Here is an 18990-nt window from a genome sequence, read left to right on the forward strand (position 1 = left end):
CCTTTGCCGCCTCTAAAATGGATGCTGCAGCCGAGGCCAGGCCTGTAGCGAGGGGGTGGTTTTAGGGGTTCAACACCCCCCCCCCCCCGAAATTTTTCAGGTTATAAAAAAACCCTGGTTTACTCATGAATTTTAACTGGTTAACCAAATCCCCATGCTAAGTCTATGAGACGCAAAACATTAAGAGTCCCTCCAGGCACTATTTCAAGCAGATATTGACAAGTTTGTAGCGGGGAGAGGTGTGTGCTAGGGGTTCAACCCCCCCCCCCCCCCCCCGAAATTTTCAAAACCCCTCCTGAATTTTTTTCTGGCTATGGCCCTGGCCGAGGCTGAGCTTTCCCCTCTCCTTTCCCCATGGCGGCTACAGGGTCTTTTATGTGGGAAGCAAAGGGGAGGGACAACAAGGTGGTCCAGGGCCACAAGCAGAGTACAAAGGTGGATTTCGCCCCTTTGCCTCACCTTTGCTGCAGGGCCACAAGTGCCGGGCTCTGCACCCGACTCATGCCTTCCTTCCTCAATCCTCCTGCACTTGCGATAGGTTTGGTCGGCCACAATATCGAAGGGTTTTTAAAACAGAGGTCAGGCAAGGATTTAAATACAGTAGAGTCTCACTTATCCAACATAAACGGGCCGGCAGAATGTTGGATAAGCGAATATGTTGGATAATAAGGAGGCATGAAGGAAAAGCCTATTAAACATCAAATTAGGTTATGATTTTACAAATGAAGCACCAAAACATCATGTTAGACAACAAATTTGGCAGAAAAAGTAGTTCAATACGCAGTAATGCTATGTAGTAATTACTGTATTTATGAATTTAGCACCAAAATATCACGATATATTGAAAACATTGACTACAAAAATGTGTTGGATATTCCAGAATGTTGGATAAGCGAGTGTTGGATAAGTGAGACTCTACTATAATCTGTATTTTATAGGCAGAAGCCTAAGTGAGGCCTAACTCTGCCTGTCCCCTGGGCTGAGTGGGTTGCTAGGAGACCAAGTGGGCGGAGCTTAGCCTTCTAACTGGCAGCAATTGGATAAAAACAATTATTCCCCTCGCTGTAATTAGGACTTTATTTTTCTTCTCTTTTTGTTGTATGAACGTAGAGGCATGGATGAGGGGTTGTGCTTCCAAGTTTAGTGTTTCTGGGATGTGTAGTTTTGTTGTTTTGTCCTAGGCCGAAATTTCATTACCCTTTTATATATATAGATTGTATATACATATAATATTGATAATAATGTTATAATGTAATACAATATAATACTAATAATAGTGCAATATAATAATATAAATTATATATTACATATTAAATGTAATATTACTAATAATATTACAGTACAGCGGTATATAACATATAAAGCTGCCAAGTTCAGTGTTTCTGGGATGTGTAGTTTAGTTGTTTTGTCCTAGGCCAAAATTTCATTACCCTTTTATATATATAGATACCCCACTTTTTTTCTCTCCACAAAGGAGACTCAGATCAGGGCAAACCATAGTGCCTCCCGGTCTATTTTGTTCTGGGGAAAGGTTGCTGATGGATTGACGTCCGCCCAGATTTGAAAGGTTGCCCTATTTTCCTGACTAAATCAGTCCTTTTCTCCCAAAGGCGATCGCTCTCCGATGCAAGGACTGCAAACACAGGAGCACAAAGCTGCCTCTTCCGTCGGCGTCTATCTACATATGCAGACAAAACGTGTGTGCAAACACGAAAGGGGCCTGGCTATTCCTCTGGGCTCAACTCTATGGCCGCCGTTCATTTCAGCTCAACTTTCGATGCCAACCTGGCCTTGTATGGGTCAGTTACAGTCTTCACTTGCAAAACAACAAAATGCCACACACACAAAAATGCAGTCAAGGGTGTGTGTTTTATCTCTCCAAAGGGGACACGATGCACAAAACAAGACCCCTGAACCCGGGGAAGGAAGGAAGGAAGGAAGGAAGGAAGGAGGAGAGTGTCGGCATGTTTGAAACAAATGACCTTCAGCAATTGCTCGCTCTCCGTTTGCAGGCCTCTCTTTGCAGGCAACAATCTCTCTCAGCTGCAAAAACGTTGCCCCGTTTGCCCACTCCTCCATTCCACACATGATTACCGCATCTTTCATCAATCATCCGTCACCGGCCTATTGGGAAATGATTGTCCTTGGCTGTGAAACAAACACGGTCGTTTGGACACCGGGAAGCTGAGTTCAAAGCCTTGCTCAGATAATGGAAACCCCTTGGATATCCTTGGAGCAGCCACACTCTCTCAGCCTCAAAGGCACACTCTCCCCAAACTAATCCTGCCAAGGAAAAGCTCTGCCTTAAACCGTAAACGACTCAAAGGCACACAATAAGCCATGCGAGTGCAACTCCCATCATCCCTTCTAGCCAAAGACGAGGAGGGTTGCTGAGAGCAGGAGTCAAAGAATATTTATCTACTTTCATTCGATGAGAGTACAGCAGAGATTGGAAAGAAATAGTTCCCGAATGGGCAGAGGAAGGCAGGCAGACCTGCTCTTTCTGCATTAAACGGAAGGAGTCAGTTTCTCATCAGAACGGAGCTGCGAGAGAGGCAGGAAACAAAGGCTGCGGAGGAAAGTTTCTCTATTATCTCTAGTATCGCTGCCTTGCAGCGTTTTAATTTTTGTATACTTTTTATCATGTTTTAATTGTCTTGTTTTATAGTATACTAGCTGTGCCCGGCCACGCGTTGCTGTGGCGAAGTCTGGTGGTATGGGAAATAAAGTATTGAGGTATTGGTGGTAGTTAAGGTCAAGGGTCAAGGTTTTCCCCTGACATTAAGTCCAGTTGTGTCTGACGCTGGGGGTTGGTGCTCATCTCCATTTCTAAGCCCAAGAGCCGCCGTTGTCCATAGACACCTCCAAGGTCATGTGGCCACTGGCATGACTGCATGGAGCGCCGTTACCTTCTTGCCGGAGCAGTACCTATTCATCTACTCTCATTTGCATGTTTTCGAACTTCTGGGTTGGCAGAAGCTGGGGCTTTAGATAATCTGTGGAAGTGGCCTAAGTGAAGCCTAACTCTGCCTGTCCCCTGGGCTGAGTTGGTTGCTAGGAGACCAAGTGGGCAAAGCTTAGACTTCTAACTGGCAGTAATTGGGTAAAAACAATTATTCCTCTCCCTCTAATTAGGACTTTATTTTTCTTTTCTTTTTGTTGTATCAACCTAGAGGCATGGATGATGGGTTGTGTTGTCAAATTTCGAGGTTGGGGGGGCCTGTAGTTTTGTTGTTTTGTCCGCTGCCCTGATGCCATCACTCTTTTATATATATAGATTTGTTGCTGGCCCTCGTGGCAGAATGTAAGCTGTTCTGAGTCCCCTCGGGGAGAAGGGCGGGGTATAAATGCATGTAATAAATAAATATTAGCTTTGGATAGCATAGGGAAGGGCTAACACCAATGCAATGCCTGTTTTGCTGTGGGTCTCCCTGTTCAGAAGATTCCACCTCACTTTCTGTCTTTATAATAATCTGCAAAAATTGGCTTCTTGTGGAAACAAGGACTGGGGGGTAAAGCTTCAGTGGAGACTCCTTTCCCCATAATAATAACTTCCAGGAGTGGATTTTCCTTCTTTCCTTCCGAGAGAAAGATTCCTCCAGTTTCCTGTTGTCTATGCCCTGTTCTTAACCCATCTATATATATAAAAGGGTAATGAAATTTCGGCCTAGGACAAAACAAAACTACACGTCCCAGAAACACTAAACTTGGCAGCACAACCCCTCATCCATACCTCTACGTTCATACAACAAAAAGAAAAGAAAAATAAAGTCCTAATTAGAGGGAGAGGAATAATTGTTTTTATCCAATTGCTGCCAGTTAGAAGGCTAAGCTCCACCCACTTGGTCTCCTAGCATCCCACTCAGCCCAGGGGACAGGCAGAGTTAGACCTCAGGCCTCTTCCACACTGCCTATAAAATACAGATTATCTGATTTCAACTGGATTATATGGCAGTGCAGACTCAAGACTCTTCCACACAGCTATATAACCCTTTTATAATCTTATATTATCTGCTTTGAACTGGATTCTCTTGAGTCCACACTGCCATATAATCCACTTCAGTGTGCATTTTATACAGCTGTGTAGAAAGGGGCCTCATATAATCCAGTTCTAAGCAGATAATATAAGATTATCAATATAATATGTAATAATTACTGTGATATAATAATACAGAACAATATAATCTCTAAAATCAGGACAGTAAATAAAGAGCAACACTCTGAAAGCATAAGCCACAGCAACGCGTGGCCGGGCAAAGCTAGTATATCTCTAAAATAATGTCCAGGGTAAGAGACAGGCAGACTTAGGCCTCTCTAAGGCCTCTTCCACAGATTATCTAATTTGCACTGCATTATATGGCAGTGTAGACTCAAGGCCCTTCCACACAGCTATATCACCCATTTATAATCTTATATTATCTGCTTTGAACTGGATTATCTTGACTCCACACTGCCATATAATCCACTTCAGTGTGCAGTCGGACACAACTGGACTTAATGTCAGGAGAAAACCTTTACCCTTTACGTTAACTACCACCAATTCCTCAATACTTTATTTCCCATACCACCATACTTCGCCACAGCAACGCGTGGCCGGGCACAGCTAGTTGTTTATAAATCGTATGTTTGTTACTCATGGATGGTTGGAAAGAGAAGTCACTCCTTACAGATGGAAGGTGCATACAGAGTGGCCATGTAAATGGACAGCACGGGTTAAACCCGGTGGGAGCAAGGCCGGCTTCTTTGCCCAAACTCCGAAAAGCAAGGTTCGGACAGAACGATTTTGAGCCAACCCTGTCTGTGTTTGCAAAAGGCAGCAGAGGCCCTTCCGGGACCAAAACCATGCAGAACTGAAGCTGTACATACATTGAAAAAGCAAGGAAAAGCAAAGCACCAAAGCAGAGGGGATCACCGAAGCAAGAGATCTCGCTGCCTTTTTCCACCCAGGTCTTCGCTGCCAGATTATAATCTGCTTTGGACTGGATTATATGGCAGTGTAGACTCGTGTCGTCCAGTTCGAAGCTACGTATTGCCATATCATCCAACATAATCCACATTGCCGGCCTCGAACAGGATGATACGAGTCTACGCTGCCATAGGATGCAATTCAAAGCAGATTATAATCTGGATTTTATACGGCAGCGTAGACGGGGCCTGCATTATATGGCAGCAAAGACTCATATAATCTGCTTCAACCCAAGTCACGGGGATTATGATCTGCTTTGATAATGATACGGCAGCATAGATTAAACCTATGAGTTTACACCAAGCACGGGCAAAGTTTGGCCCTCCTTCCAGGTGTTTTGGACTCCAACTCCCACCATTCCTAACAGCCTCAGGCCCCTTCCTTTCCCCCCCTCCGCCGCTTATTTGTATTTTTTAATTAATTTTATTGTAAGTTATCTTTTTATTTATTATATTTTATTATTTTCTTGTATTATTTTTAGTTATTTTCTGTTATTATAGTATTTTATTGTATTAATTTTTTTAGTGTTTATTATTATTATTTTTTGGGTTGCTAGGAGACCAAGTTGGAGGAGCTTAGCCTTCTAACTGGCAGCAATTGGATAAAAGCAATTATTCCTCTCTCTCTAATTAGGACTTTATTTTTCTTTTCTTTTTGTTGTATCAACCTAGAGGCGTGGATGAAGGGTTGTGTTGTCAAATTTCGAGGTTGGGGGGCCTGTAGTTTTGTTGTTTTGTGGGTCGCCGTGATGACATCACTCTTTTATATATATAGATAAATGGGTTATATAGCTGTGTGGAAGGGCCTGGAGTCTACACTGCCATATAATCCAGTTCAAATCTGATAATCTGTATTTTATAGGCAGTGTGGAAGAGGCCTAAGTGAGGCCTAACTCTGCCTGTACACTGGTCTGAGTGGGTTGCTAGGAGACTAAGTGGGCAGAGCTTAGCCTTCTAACTGGCAGCAATTGGATAAAAGCAATTATTCCTCTCTTTCTAATTAGGACTTTATTTTTCTTTTCTTTTTGTTGTATCAACCTAGAGGCGTGGATGAGGGGTTGTGCTGTCAATTTTCGAGGTTGTGGGGTGTTTAGTTTTGTTGCAGCGTTTTAATTTTTGTATACTTTTTATCATGTTTTAATTGTCTTGTTTTATAGTATATTTGTTGCTGGCCCTCGTACCAGAATGTAAGCCGCTCTGAGTCCCCTCGGGGAGAAGGGCGGGGTATAAATGCATGTAATCAATAAATAAATAATAAATTTGTTGTTTTGTGGGTCGCCGTGATGCCATCACTCTTTTATATATATAGATTGTTTTGTATCTGATTTTGCTGTGAGCCGCCCCGAGTCCCCTTTCGGGGGAGATGAAGGCGGGATACAAATAAACTTATTATTATTATTATTGGAGCCCCCAGATGTCGTAGTGGACTAAGTGACTGGAAGGTTGGGTTGCTGACCTGAAAGTTGCCAGGTTCGAATCCCACCTGGGGAGAGTGCGGATGAGCTCCCTCTGTCAGCTCCAGCTCCATGCGGGGACATGAGAGAAGCCTCCCACAAGGATGGTAAAACATCAAAACATCTGGGCGTCCCCTGGGCAACGTCATTGCAGACGGCCAATTCTCTCACTCCAGAAGCAACTTCGGTTGCTCCTGACACGAAAAAAAAATCTATATATATAAAAGAGTGATGGCATCACGGCGACCCACAAAACAACAAAACTACAGGCCCCCCAACCTCGAAATTTGACAACACAACCCATCATCCACGCCTCTAGGTTGATACAACAAAAAGAAAAGAAAAATAAAGTTCTAATTTGAGAGAGAGGAATAATTGCTTTTATCCAATTGCTGCCAGTTAGAAGGCTAAGCTCCTCCAACTTGGTCTCCTAGCAACCCAATAAAAAATAATAAAAAACACTAAAAATTAATACAATAAAATACTATAATAACAGAAAATAACTAAAAATAATACAAGAAAATAATAAAATATAATAAATAAAAATATAACTTACAATAAAATTAGTTTAAAAAATGCAAATAACGTCAAATAAAAATTACACAACAATTTTTATCCAATACCACCACCACTTTGCCACAGCAACGCGTGGCCGGGCACAGCTAGTATATATACATATTACTAGTTGTGCCCGGCCACGCGTTGCTGTGGTGTTGTCTGGTGGTGTTGGTGAAAAATTGTTGAGGTAGTGGTGGTATTGAATGTCTGTTGTATGGTTGTCTTTATGTTTAGTATGCACACTGAAGTGGATTATATGGCAGTGTGGAGTCAAGATAATCCAGTTCAAAGCAGATAATATAAGATTCTAAATGGGTTATATAGCTGTGTGGAAGGGCCTTGAGTCTACACTGCCATCTAATCCAGTTCAAATCTGATAATCTGTGGAAGAGGCCTAAGTGAGGCTTAACTGTGCCTGTCCCCTGGGCTAAGGAGGTTGCTAGGAGACCAAGTGGGTGGAGCTTAGCCTTCAAACTGGCAGCAATTGGATAAAAACTATTATTTCTCTCCCTGTAATTAGGACTTTATTTTTCTTTTCTTTTTTGTTGTATCAACCTAGAGCCATGAATGATGGGTTGTGTTGTCAAATTTCGAGGTTGGGGGGCCTGTAGTTTTGTTGTTTTGTGGGTCACCGTGATGCCATCACTCTTTTATATATATAGACTAGCTGTGCCCGGCCACGCGTTGCTGTGGCAAAGTGGTGGTGGTATTGGTTAAAAATTGTTGTGTAATTTTTGTTTGACTTTATTTGCATTTTTTATTAATTTTATTGTAAGTTATATTTTTATTTATTATATTTTATTATTTTCTTGTATTATTTTTAGTTATTTTCTGTTGTTATAGTATTTTATTGTATTAATTTTTTAGTGTTTTTTTATTATTTTTTATTGGGTTGCTAGGAGACCAAGTTGGAGGAGCTTAGCCTTCTAACTGGCAGCAATTGGATAAAAGCAATTATTCCTCGCTCTCTAATTGGGACTTTATTTTTCTTTTCTTTTTGTTGTATCAACCTTGAGGCGTGGATGATGGGTTGGGTCGTCAAATTTCGAGGTTGGGGGGCCTGTAGTTTTGTTGTTTTGTGGGTTGCCGTGATGCCATCACTCTTTTATATATATAGATTATTATTATCTGGGACCAGATGCCGGGATGATAGGGCAGTGTGGACGCATCCTGAGCACACTGCTTTCAAGGGGAAAAGGGCAGCAAGGTGCTGGGACCAGTTCCCAGTGGGAAAGCCTCTTTGTTGCCAGGCATCTCTGCCAAAAGGTCAAGACAAGCCAGTGGTCTTCCCTACCTGGATGGTGCAGGCGTACTCGCTGTCATCCAGGAGGCGGACGGTGCAGCTGTAGTCGCGCTCCAGGCTCCTGCTGCTGCCACTCATCAGCCGGCTCAGCATCTTGGACCACTCTGGGGAAGAAGAGGAAGGAGAAGCACGGATGAAGAAGACCCCCGAGGCCGGGGACAGGGCCCCCTTCACATGGTGAGGAAGAAGAGGAGGAAGAGCAGGAGGAGGAGGAGGAGGCTGCCTTTCTTCTCCACCGCCTGCTTCACACACAAAGCCCGGCTCCCAAAGCGCCCTCCTCCTCCTCTGCCAATCCGGGCCCCTTGCCGCCTCTGACGGGCTCTGCTCTAAACCAATAAGAGGGTAGAAGGGGGGGCACACACACAGAAAAAGGGGGAGGGTCCTTCTTCCTTTGCAACCCCCCCCCCCCTTTTTTCAAAGCAAGAGGAGGAGGATGCCCGCAGCTCTTTGTGCGGCTGCAGCAGCAAGAATTGAGAAAGGAGAGGATGGAGAGGAAGGATGGATAGAGAGATGCCTTTTGAAGGGTATGAAAGGGGGAAAAAAGGACAGGATTGCTGTGAGTTTTTCAAGCTGTCTGGCCATGTTCCAGAAGCATTCGCTCCTGACGTTTCGCCCACATCTATGGCAGGCACCCTCAGAGGTTGTGAGGCCTGATGGAAACCAGGCAAGTGGGGTTTATCTATATATATATAAAAGGGTAATGAAATTTCGGCCTAGGACAAAACAACAAAACTACGCATCCCAGAAACACTAAACTTGGCAGCACAACCCCTCATCCATGCCTCTACGTTCATACGACAAAAAGAAAAGAAAATTAAAGTCCTAATTAGAGGGAGAGGAATAATTGTTTTTATCCAATTGCTGCCAGTTAGAAGGCTAGGCTCCGCCCACTTGGTCTCCTAGCAACCCACTCACCCCAGGGGACAGGCAGAGTTAGGCCTCACTTAGGCCTCTTCCACACTGCCTATAAAATACAGATTATCTGATTTTAACTGGATTATATGGCAGTGTAGACTCAAGGCCCCTCCACACAGCTATATAACCCTTTTATAATCTTATATTATCTGCTTTGAACTGGATTCTCTTGAGTCCACACTGCCATATAATCCACTTCAGTGTGCATTTTATACAGCTGTGTAGAAGGGGCCTCATATAATCCAGTTCTAAGCAGATAATATAAGAGTATAAATATAATATGTAATAATTACTGTGATATAATAATACAGAACAATATAATCTCTAAAATCAGGACAGTAAATAAAGAGCAACACTCTGAAAGCATAAGCCACAGCAACGCGTGGCCGGGCAAAGCTAGTATATCTCTAAAATAATGTCCAGGGTAAGAGAAAGAACTCTTGTCTGATGGGGTTGTTGTACGTCTTTCGGGCTGTCTGGCCATGTTCCAGAAGCATTCGCTCCTGACGTTTCGCCCACATCTATGGCAGGCATCCTCAGAGGTTGTGAGGTATGAAAGACATACAACTACCCTGTGATCCCGGCCATGAAAGCCTTCGACAACACTCTTGTCTGATGTGTTGTCGAAGGCTTTCATGGCCGGGATCACAGGGTTGTTGCATGTTTTCCGGGCTGTATGGCCATGTTCTAGAAGTATTCTCTCCTGATGTTTCGCCCACATCTATGGCAGGCACAACCTCTAAGGATGCCTGCCATAGATGTGGGCAAAACGTCAGGAGAGAATACTTCTAGAACATGGCCATACGGCCTGGAAAACATACAACAACCCTCTGAACTCTTGTCTGTTGGAGGCAAGTGTGACTGTTGCAATTGGCCAACTTGATTAGCATTGAATAGCCTGGCAGCTTCAAGACCTGGCTGTTTCCTGCCTGGGGAAAACCTTTGTTGGAGGACAAGACAAGGACAAGAGGGATCCTCTCACCTCTGCAGGAATAATAATAATAATAATAATAATAATAATAATAATAATAATAATAAGTTTATTTATATCCCGCCTCCATCTCCCCCAAAGGGGACTCAGCGCGGCTTACAGCAAAATCAGATACAAAACAATGATAAAATAAAATATGAGACATCAAAGAACAATAACAAAAACCAATAATAATATATACACAGCAACCGAAAAAACACAACGCGGTATTAAAACATCGAATTAAAAACAATGAGGTTGCAATAGTGGATAAGCAAGGTGCACATTATGAGTTACAAATTTTTAAATAGATAAAGTGCAATAGATTCATTTAAGGTCACATTGGGTAGGGAGGAGCCCTGAATTAATATCAAGTAATCAGGAAAAGAGAGACCAGTACAAAAGGTCAAGGAGTATAATTGTAATTATGATGGGAATCTACCATATACCATGCATCTGTGGACAAGTCTACATAGGAACCACAAAACGCAGCATTGCCCAGACACAAATCAATAATAACAATAATAATAATATTATACTATACTAGTATTATAATATATTGTATATACATATAATATTGATAATATTATGATGTAATACAATGTAATAACAATAATACAGTATTATAATTGTATATTTTTATTTAATGTAATATTATTAATAATATTGCAATATAGTCGTATAGTACAATATAATAATATATAATGCTTATATAGTGACTATACTGTGCTATACTAATAATATAATTTGTTGTATGTATAGATAACTTGTTAGCCGCCCTGAGTCCCTTTCGGGGTGAGAAGGGCGGGATATAAATATCGCTAACAAATAAATAAATAAATAGATAAAAATCTTTATATACCTCACAACCTCTGAGGATGCCTGCCATAGGTGTGGGCGAAACGTCAGGAGAGAATGCTTCTGGAACATGGCCACACAGCCCGGAAAACACACAACAACCCTGTGATTCTGGCCATGAAAGCCTTCGACAACACAATAATAAACTTTATTTATATCTCGCCACCATCTCCCAAAGTGACTCAGGGCAGCTCACAAAACACTCAAGGTGCACATGCAAAAGACAACAAGTGCAAAACAAAACATACACATTCAATTGTCAACATAGCATCATAAATTTACCATACCCCCTAGTAAAAACAATAAAATACAGCAATTGCTGTAGGTAAGAACAGTAGTATTTGATCACAGAGTTGCAAAGGGCTAAAGAATCTGAAGATCCTCATATGTATTATTAAGGAGTCTAGACCTGGTCAAGGAACATGAAAGGCACTGAAGACTAACTCAATCAGAGAAGTCAGCCATAGCAGAGCACTTGAGGAACCAACCTGGACACGGAATATTATTGGAGAACACAGAAATGCTGGACCACTTAAGCAACCACCACATCAGATGACACCGAGAAGCCATTGAAATCCACAAGAATTTAGACAATTTCAACAGAAAGGAGGAAACCATAAAAATGAACAAAATCTGGGTGCCAATGTTTAAAAAACTCTAAAATCAGGGCAGTAAATAAAGAGCAGAACTCAAAAACAGGGGAATTCCCGACATCAAACAATCAGCTAACACCTCCCAACAAAGGATTCCCCTGGCCAGGAAACAGCCAGGCCTTGAAGCTGCCAGGCTATTCAATGCTAATCAAGGTGGCCAATTGCAATATTCACACTAGCCTTCAACAGACAAGAGCTCTTTCTCCCACCCTGGACATTCCACAGATATATAAACCCAACCTGACTAGTTTCCAACAGACATCACAACCTCTGAGGATACCTGCTATAGATGTGGGTGAAACGTCAAGACAGAATGCTTCTGGAACATGGCCATACAGACTGGAAAATTCACAGCAACGTTGAAATCCTGTTATGACTATATTGCTTCTTTCTACATGTTTGATCCTCTGTTCAAGGAAGGCTTCACCCCTTTCTTCTGTCTGGCTTAAAGGTCTGTGGCAGACCCACCACAGTGGCATCTTTTTTAGATGCAATAATAATAATAATAATAATAATAATAATAATAATAATAATAATAATAATAATAATAATATCAACCTTTCCAGGATTGAAGGCCTACATCTCTTCACAGGTGCAAACATCCTTGACATGTACAACACGCTTGGCACTAAGGCCTGGGCTGCAGAGGGCCAGGTTGTTTATCTGGTTGTTTATTTAAATACTACTAATAATAAAAGGCTCCCAGGACCACTCAGATGCCGCAAACAAAATACCATTTTTTTTTTCATGTCGGAAGTGACTCGAGAATATGCTGCAAGTTGCTTCTGGTGTGAGAGAATTGGCTGTCCATGGATATATTGCCCAGGGGACACCCAGATGTGCTACTGGGAGGCTTCTCTCATGTCCCTGCAAGCTAGAGTTCACCCTGTCTCACAGATTCAAACCGGCATCCTTCAGGTCAGCAGTTCAGTCAGCACAAGGGTTTAACCCACTGAGCCACCACGGCTCTTAACAAAATACCTGAAACCATCAGACCCACTGATCTCTCCTCCTGGGAAGATGTGAATCCTACATGTTCAGAGTGTTTCTGCGGCTCTTTTCTGGTTCGCGTCTAGGCTGCTTTGCAATCCTGTGCATTGAATTTGCCTACAACTGAATCCACAAAGTACCCGTTTTCTCCCCAGGACAACAGGATGACACGGTTTACTCCCAAGTGGCCGTCTGACAGGGTTTTAGGCCATTAAATAATGATCCTGGAGCAACTTCAACATCTGTACTTTGCCATTTCCTGAGAAGTCTAGCACATTTGGAAGGCGTCACCGGTGCCAATTCTGCAGAAAGCTGTGAGTTGTCCTGCAGTCCTCTGCAGCTGGGCTGAAAAGAGCGACATGATGAATTCACTGGTTTTCTCTTTTTCTTCCTGCAGCTCTATATTGCCCTTGCGGGCAACCTTTAGGAGGTAATGGCTTCAAAGCTGTGGGAGTCTTTTCCTAATGGAAGAAGCCTTGGGGTTTCCGCCCTCTGCGTTTTGTTCCTTGACCTATCACTCCTTCAGACATGCCTTCCTAATGTTAATATTTATTCATCAGGCTTTTTTCATTCTGCATCGAATCCTAGAGTTGGAAGAGACTCCCAAGATCATCTAGTACAACCTGCCATGAAGGAACACACAATCCAAGCTGTCCCAACAGATGGCCATCCAACCTTTGTTTAAAAACCTCTGGAGAAGAGACTCCGATGGACTCCAGGCAGAAGCATATTTCATTGTCAAATAGCTTTAATGTTTAGGCAGAATCTCTTTTCATGCAGTTTGAATCCATGGCTCCCGAAGCAGCAGAAAGCAAGTTTTCCCTCTTTTCCTCAATGGGACATCCCTTTCAGATATTTGAACATGGCTCTTGTGTCCCCTTCTTGTTGACATTCATTTTGTTAGTTTTTGTCAGAGCGCACGGTTTGGATAAACACACATGCAGCGGAAGATCAACAAAGAATCACTGGCACCAATAAAGAGGCTGAAGCCTGTTTGGCTATCTACAAAAGGTTTACTAACAAACGGAAAACTCTCAAGACTATATATACAGACAGAGTTCAGAGAGCAGAGAGCAGAGGGCAGAGGGATAACACAAGGAGCTACAGTAGAGTCTCACTTATCCAACAGTCGCTTATCCAACATTCTGGATTATCCAACACATTTTTGTAGTCAATACTTTCAATTCATCGTGATATTTTGGTGCTAGATTTGTAAATACTGTAATTACTACATAGCATTACTGCGTATTGAACTACTTTTTCTGTCAAATTTGTTGTATAACATGATGTTTTTGGTGCTTAATTTGTAAAATCATAACCTAATTTGATGTGTAATAGGCGTTTCCTTAATCCCTCCTTATTATCCAACATATTCGCTTATCCAACATTCTGCTGGCCCGTTTATGTTGGATAAGTGAGACTCTACTGTATTTATAACCACCTCTGCTGTCTGATGCAATACACAGTTAACTCTTTACACACTTGCATAGTGGACAGCAGACAGAGCATGATGCAATCACCAGCTCACATTGCAACACTAGAACTCAATTACATTTAAACAACTCTATATACAATCATTCCCACTTCAACAATTCCCCCTCTTTAAGTGTAATTTAGTCATCACAGTTATATACACAGCTCGAACACATTTCCATCATCTTCTTTTACGTTCATAACATTGTTACACTCTGAATGTCTAACAGTTTTTGCCATTCAGCTCTTTAATCCGTTGAGGTCGTTTTGAATTCTGATCCTGTCTTCTGGAGTATTAGCTCTCTCTCTTAATTCGGTCCCGTCTACAAACTTGATAAGCATGCTCGTTCTAAACCTCCAACCGAGTCATTAATAAAGACATTGAACAGCCCTGAAAGGCCCAGGACAGAACCCTCTTCATGGCACCCCACGAGTTACTTTTTTCCAGGATGAAGAGGAACCACTGGAGAGAAGCATCCTTTGGGTTCCAAACAGTGAGCTTCCAAACAGAACAGCCACCTTGGTAAGGCCTCCCTCCATCTCCAGCCCCACCAGGCGTGTTTTGGGAGACATCCAGAACTCCCCAAAGAGCACACAGCCCTCCAACTTTCCAAGGTGCTGAGCTAGGTCTTTCCAGAAGACCTTGTAAACACTTTTGTTTCCTACAGAGCCGGGAGGAGAGGCTGAGGAAGCAGATCTTGCCGTCGCCAGAGGCACTTGAGTGATGAGCTTCGCCCTCTCGGCTCCATCCGCGGTGCGGTAATATCATAGTGTCTGACAAGCGCTGGGTGTAATTTGGGCTTAATCTAAACGACTCATGGCATTTCTTGCTCTGAACTCTGCCCGATTCTTCCGGTGTCTGATTCTGAAGAACCGGTAGGGAAGGATGCTTCTTCGGCGCTGCAGCATCAACATGGGACTCTGTGCAAAGGGGATAGTGATTCTCAGTTTTGCATGCAGAGAATCTGCTGACAAGAACAAGCACAAAAAAAGAAACCCTATTGTTATAAACAAGTTTTGGAACGGGCTGTTTGAGCAAGCTGAAATGTCGCCAGAGTTTGATTTCGGTCTCATGCAGAGAGGATGTATGAATGTTTTGGCTCAAGCTGGCAAGAAACAAGAGGTAGAAGCTGCTTTGTTCATAGAGATGCTCCCTTTCCTTATTTATTTATTTATTTATTTATTTACAGTACAGTAGAGTCTCACTTATCCAACACAAACAGGCCAGCAGAACGTTGGATAAGCGAATACTGTATTTACGAATTTAGCACCAAAATATCACGATATATTGTATTAAAAACATTGACTACAAAAATGCGTTGGATAATCCAGAACGTTGGATAAGCGAGTGTTGGATAAGTGAGACTCTACTGTATTTATATTCCGCCCTGCTCACCCCAAAAGGGACTCAGGGCGGATCACATTACACATATAAGGCAAACATTCAATGCCTTAACATAGAACAAAGACAGAGACAAACACGGGGCTCGGAGCTGGCCTCGAACTCATGACCTCTTGGTCAGAGTGATTTGTTGCAGCTGGTTGCTCAACAGCCTGTGCCACAGCCCGGCCCATTCACTCATTGCTAAGGAATATGGAGACTCCATACTTCCAAAACCCATCAGCCTTCTCTTAATGGACAAACAAGAAAATGCCAGCATCTATAAATCATACTCAAGGTTTCAAATCAAGTGCTAATTCACTTTGCTTTAGACCACAGATGTCAAACTCAATGCCCACAGACTGCTTTGAATCTCCTTGTGGAAAGAAAAAGCGGGTTATAAACATCATCATCATCATCATCATCATCATCGACCCAAAGACATAGTCTGACACAGCAAACAAGATAGACATGCTGGATTTCGTATCACAAAATCACAAGCCGAACACTTCCCAAGTGTCTAGGACTGTGTGATGTATTTTCGAATGATGCGTGCAGATCCCAGCAGGGTGGCCTTTTGCAGTTGGCAGATCGTAATTTTGTCAATGCCTATTGTTTCCAAATGCCTGCTGAGATCTTTTGGCACGGGCACCCAGTGTGCCCATCACCACCGGGACCACCTGCACTGGTTTCTGCCAGAGTCTTTGAAGTTCAATCTTGAGGTCCTGAGAGCGGCTGAGTTTTTCCTGTTGTTTTTTGTCAATGCAACTATCACCTGGGATGGCAACATCAATGATCGAAACCATTTTCTTTTCCACAACTGTGATGTCTGGTGTGTTGTCTTCCAGAACTTTGTCAATCTGGATTCTGAAGTCCCACAGTATCTTTATAACATTATTATTATTATTATTATTCCACCTGCCATGTCATTGTACGTGGCCCTCCTCCAACTCCTGTCTTCCTCATCATTAGACATTGTCATGACTAGAGCTGATGGGAGTTGATGCAGTAAGAACTGGAAAGCTGCAGCTTGTTTAGTCAGGAAAGTAGGGTTTGGATTGAGATGCAAGGCTTGTGGCTAGGATGCCTGACTTCAAAATGGCCTTTAACCTTTCCCAATCGTGCTGCTATAGTATATCCTGCAGTGGGAAATACCTGTGGGGTTTATATATCTGTGGAATCATGTCCAGGATGGGAAAAATAACTCTTGTCTCTTGGAGGCAAGTGGGAATGTTGCAACTGGCCACCTTGATTAGCACTGAATAGTCTTGCAGCTTCAAAGCTTGGCTGCTTCTTGCCTTGGGGAATACTTTGTTGGGATGTGATTAGCTGGCCATGATTGTTTCTGGCTCCCAATATTAAAAAACTCTAAAATCAGAACACTCAGAAAACAGAGAAGTTCCAGACAGGACATGATCAGGGCCAGCTAACACCTCCCAACAAAGGATTCCCACAGGCAGGAAGCAGCCAGGCTTTGAAACTGCAAGACTATTCAGCAAGCGAGACATATAAGCTAGATTTCGTATCACAGCATATTATTATTATTGACACAAAGACAGAGTATGACAAAGCAAACGAGACATATAAGCTGGATTTTGTATCACAGCATATTATTATTATTATTATTATTATTATTATTATTGACACAGACAGAGTATGACACAGCAAACGAGACATATAAGCTGGATTTTGTATCACAGCATATTATTATTATTATTATTATTATTGACACAAAGACAGAGTATGACACAGCAAACGAGACATATAAACTGGATTTCGTATCACAGCATATTATTATTGACACAAAGACAGAGTATGACACAGCAAACGAGACATATAAGCTGGATTTCGTATCACAGCATATATTATTATTATTATTATTATTGAGACAAAGACAGAGTATGACACAGCAAACGAGACATATAAACTGGATTTTGTATCACAGCATATTATTATTATTATTGTTGACACAAAGACAGAGTATGACACAGCAAACGAGACATACAAACTGGATTTCGTATCACAGCATATTATTATTATTATTATTGACACAAAGACAGAGTATGACACAGCAAATGAGACATATAAGCTGGATTTTGTATCACAGCATATTATTATTATTGACACAAAGACAGAGTATGACACAGCAAACAAGACATATAAGCTGGATTTCGTATCACAGCATATTATTATTATTATTATTGACACAAAGACAGAGTATGACACAGCAGACGAGACATATAAGCTGGATTTTGTATCACAGCATATTATTATTATTATTATTATTATTGACACAAAGACAGAGTATGACACAACAAACGAGACATATAAGCTGGATTTCGTATCACAGCATATTATTATTATTATTATTATTGTTGACACAAAGACAGAGTATGACACAGCAAACGAGACATATAAGATGGATTTTGTATCACAGCATATTATTATTATATTATTGACACAAAGACAGAGTATGACATAGCAAACGAGACATATAAGCTAGATTTCGTATCACAGCATATTATTATTATTATTATTGACACAAAGACAGTATGACAAGGCCTGGCTGCTTACTGCCTGGGGAATCCTTTGTTGGGAGGTGTTAGCTGGCCGTGATTGTTTCATGTCTGGAATTCCCCCGTCTTCTGAGCGTTGTCTTCTTCTTCCAAGCATTTCCACTTTGACATTTCCATAACATACGGCCATTGATTGATGTTTATATTGGATAACTGTTTTATTGCTGTGTTTTGATATTTGATTGTTTTATCGGGCAAGGCCCCATGTAAGCCGCCCCGAGTCCCTTCGGGGAGATGGGGCGGGGTATAAAAATAAAGTTATTATTACTATCAACACAACGACGTTGTATGGCACAGCAAACAAGATAGATATGCTGGATTTCGTTTCGCAAAACCACAAGTCGTACACTTCCCAAGTGTCTAGGACTGTGTGATGTATTTTCGGATGATGTGTGCAGATCCCAGCAGGGTGGCCTTTTGCAGTTGGCAGATGGTGATCTTGTCAATGTCTATTGTTTCCAAATGCCGGCTGAGATCTTTTGGCACGGCACCCAGTGTGCCCATCACCACCGGGACCACCTGCACTGGTTTCTGCCAGAGTCTTTGAAGTTCAATCTTGAGGTCCATTATTATTATTATTAGTGCTTCCCGCCAAATCCTGGATTCCGCTCAGTGCGCATGCGCGGGCCTTGGTCCCTTTCCCGATCCAACTTGCACCTTCTTCTCCTTGCGCATGCGCGTGCCGGATCACCCTGCGTCTCCACCAGGCCAGCGCGCACGCGCGGCAGGCTTTTGAGCCCTCACGGCTCCTTTTCAAACCCCGTCGCAGGATTCTTTGAAAACAATCCCAGAGTCTTTAAAATAGTTAAAATAGGGCGGGAGGGAGGGAGGAAAAGCGGCTTTAACCGGTCACCTTCCAACATTGCCTCAGCTTCGACCAAAGACGCCGGAGCG

At 42.3% G+C, this 18990-nt stretch overlaps 1 protein-coding gene across 4 annotated transcripts in view; it reads right to left on the reverse strand.

The window, feature by feature from the left end:
• frmd5 (FERM domain containing 5) overlaps positions 1–18934 on the reverse strand; it is a 143742-nt gene extending 124808 nt beyond the window's left edge. For 2 of the 4 annotated variants that reach the window (XM_062963161.1, XM_062963158.1), the window contains exon 1: positions 8272–8568. In XM_062963161.1, coding sequence (XP_062819231.1) covers positions 8272–8373 — 102 coding nt within the window. In that variant the 5' untranslated portion in view covers positions 8374–8568. Of the gene's footprint in view, positions 1–8271; positions 8570–18094 lie in introns of those variants that run through there. The other 2 variants (XM_062963159.1, XM_062963160.1) reach the window with 2 other exon arrangements.
• Positions 18935–18990: the final 56 nt, after the last annotated feature.

Source organism: Anolis carolinensis, unplaced genomic scaffold (genome assembly GCF_035594765.1).
Source record: "Anolis carolinensis isolate JA03-04 unplaced genomic scaffold, rAnoCar3.1.pri scaffold_11, whole genome shotgun sequence".
Classification (NCBI taxonomy): domain Eukaryota; kingdom Metazoa; phylum Chordata; class Lepidosauria; order Squamata; family Dactyloidae; genus Anolis; species Anolis carolinensis.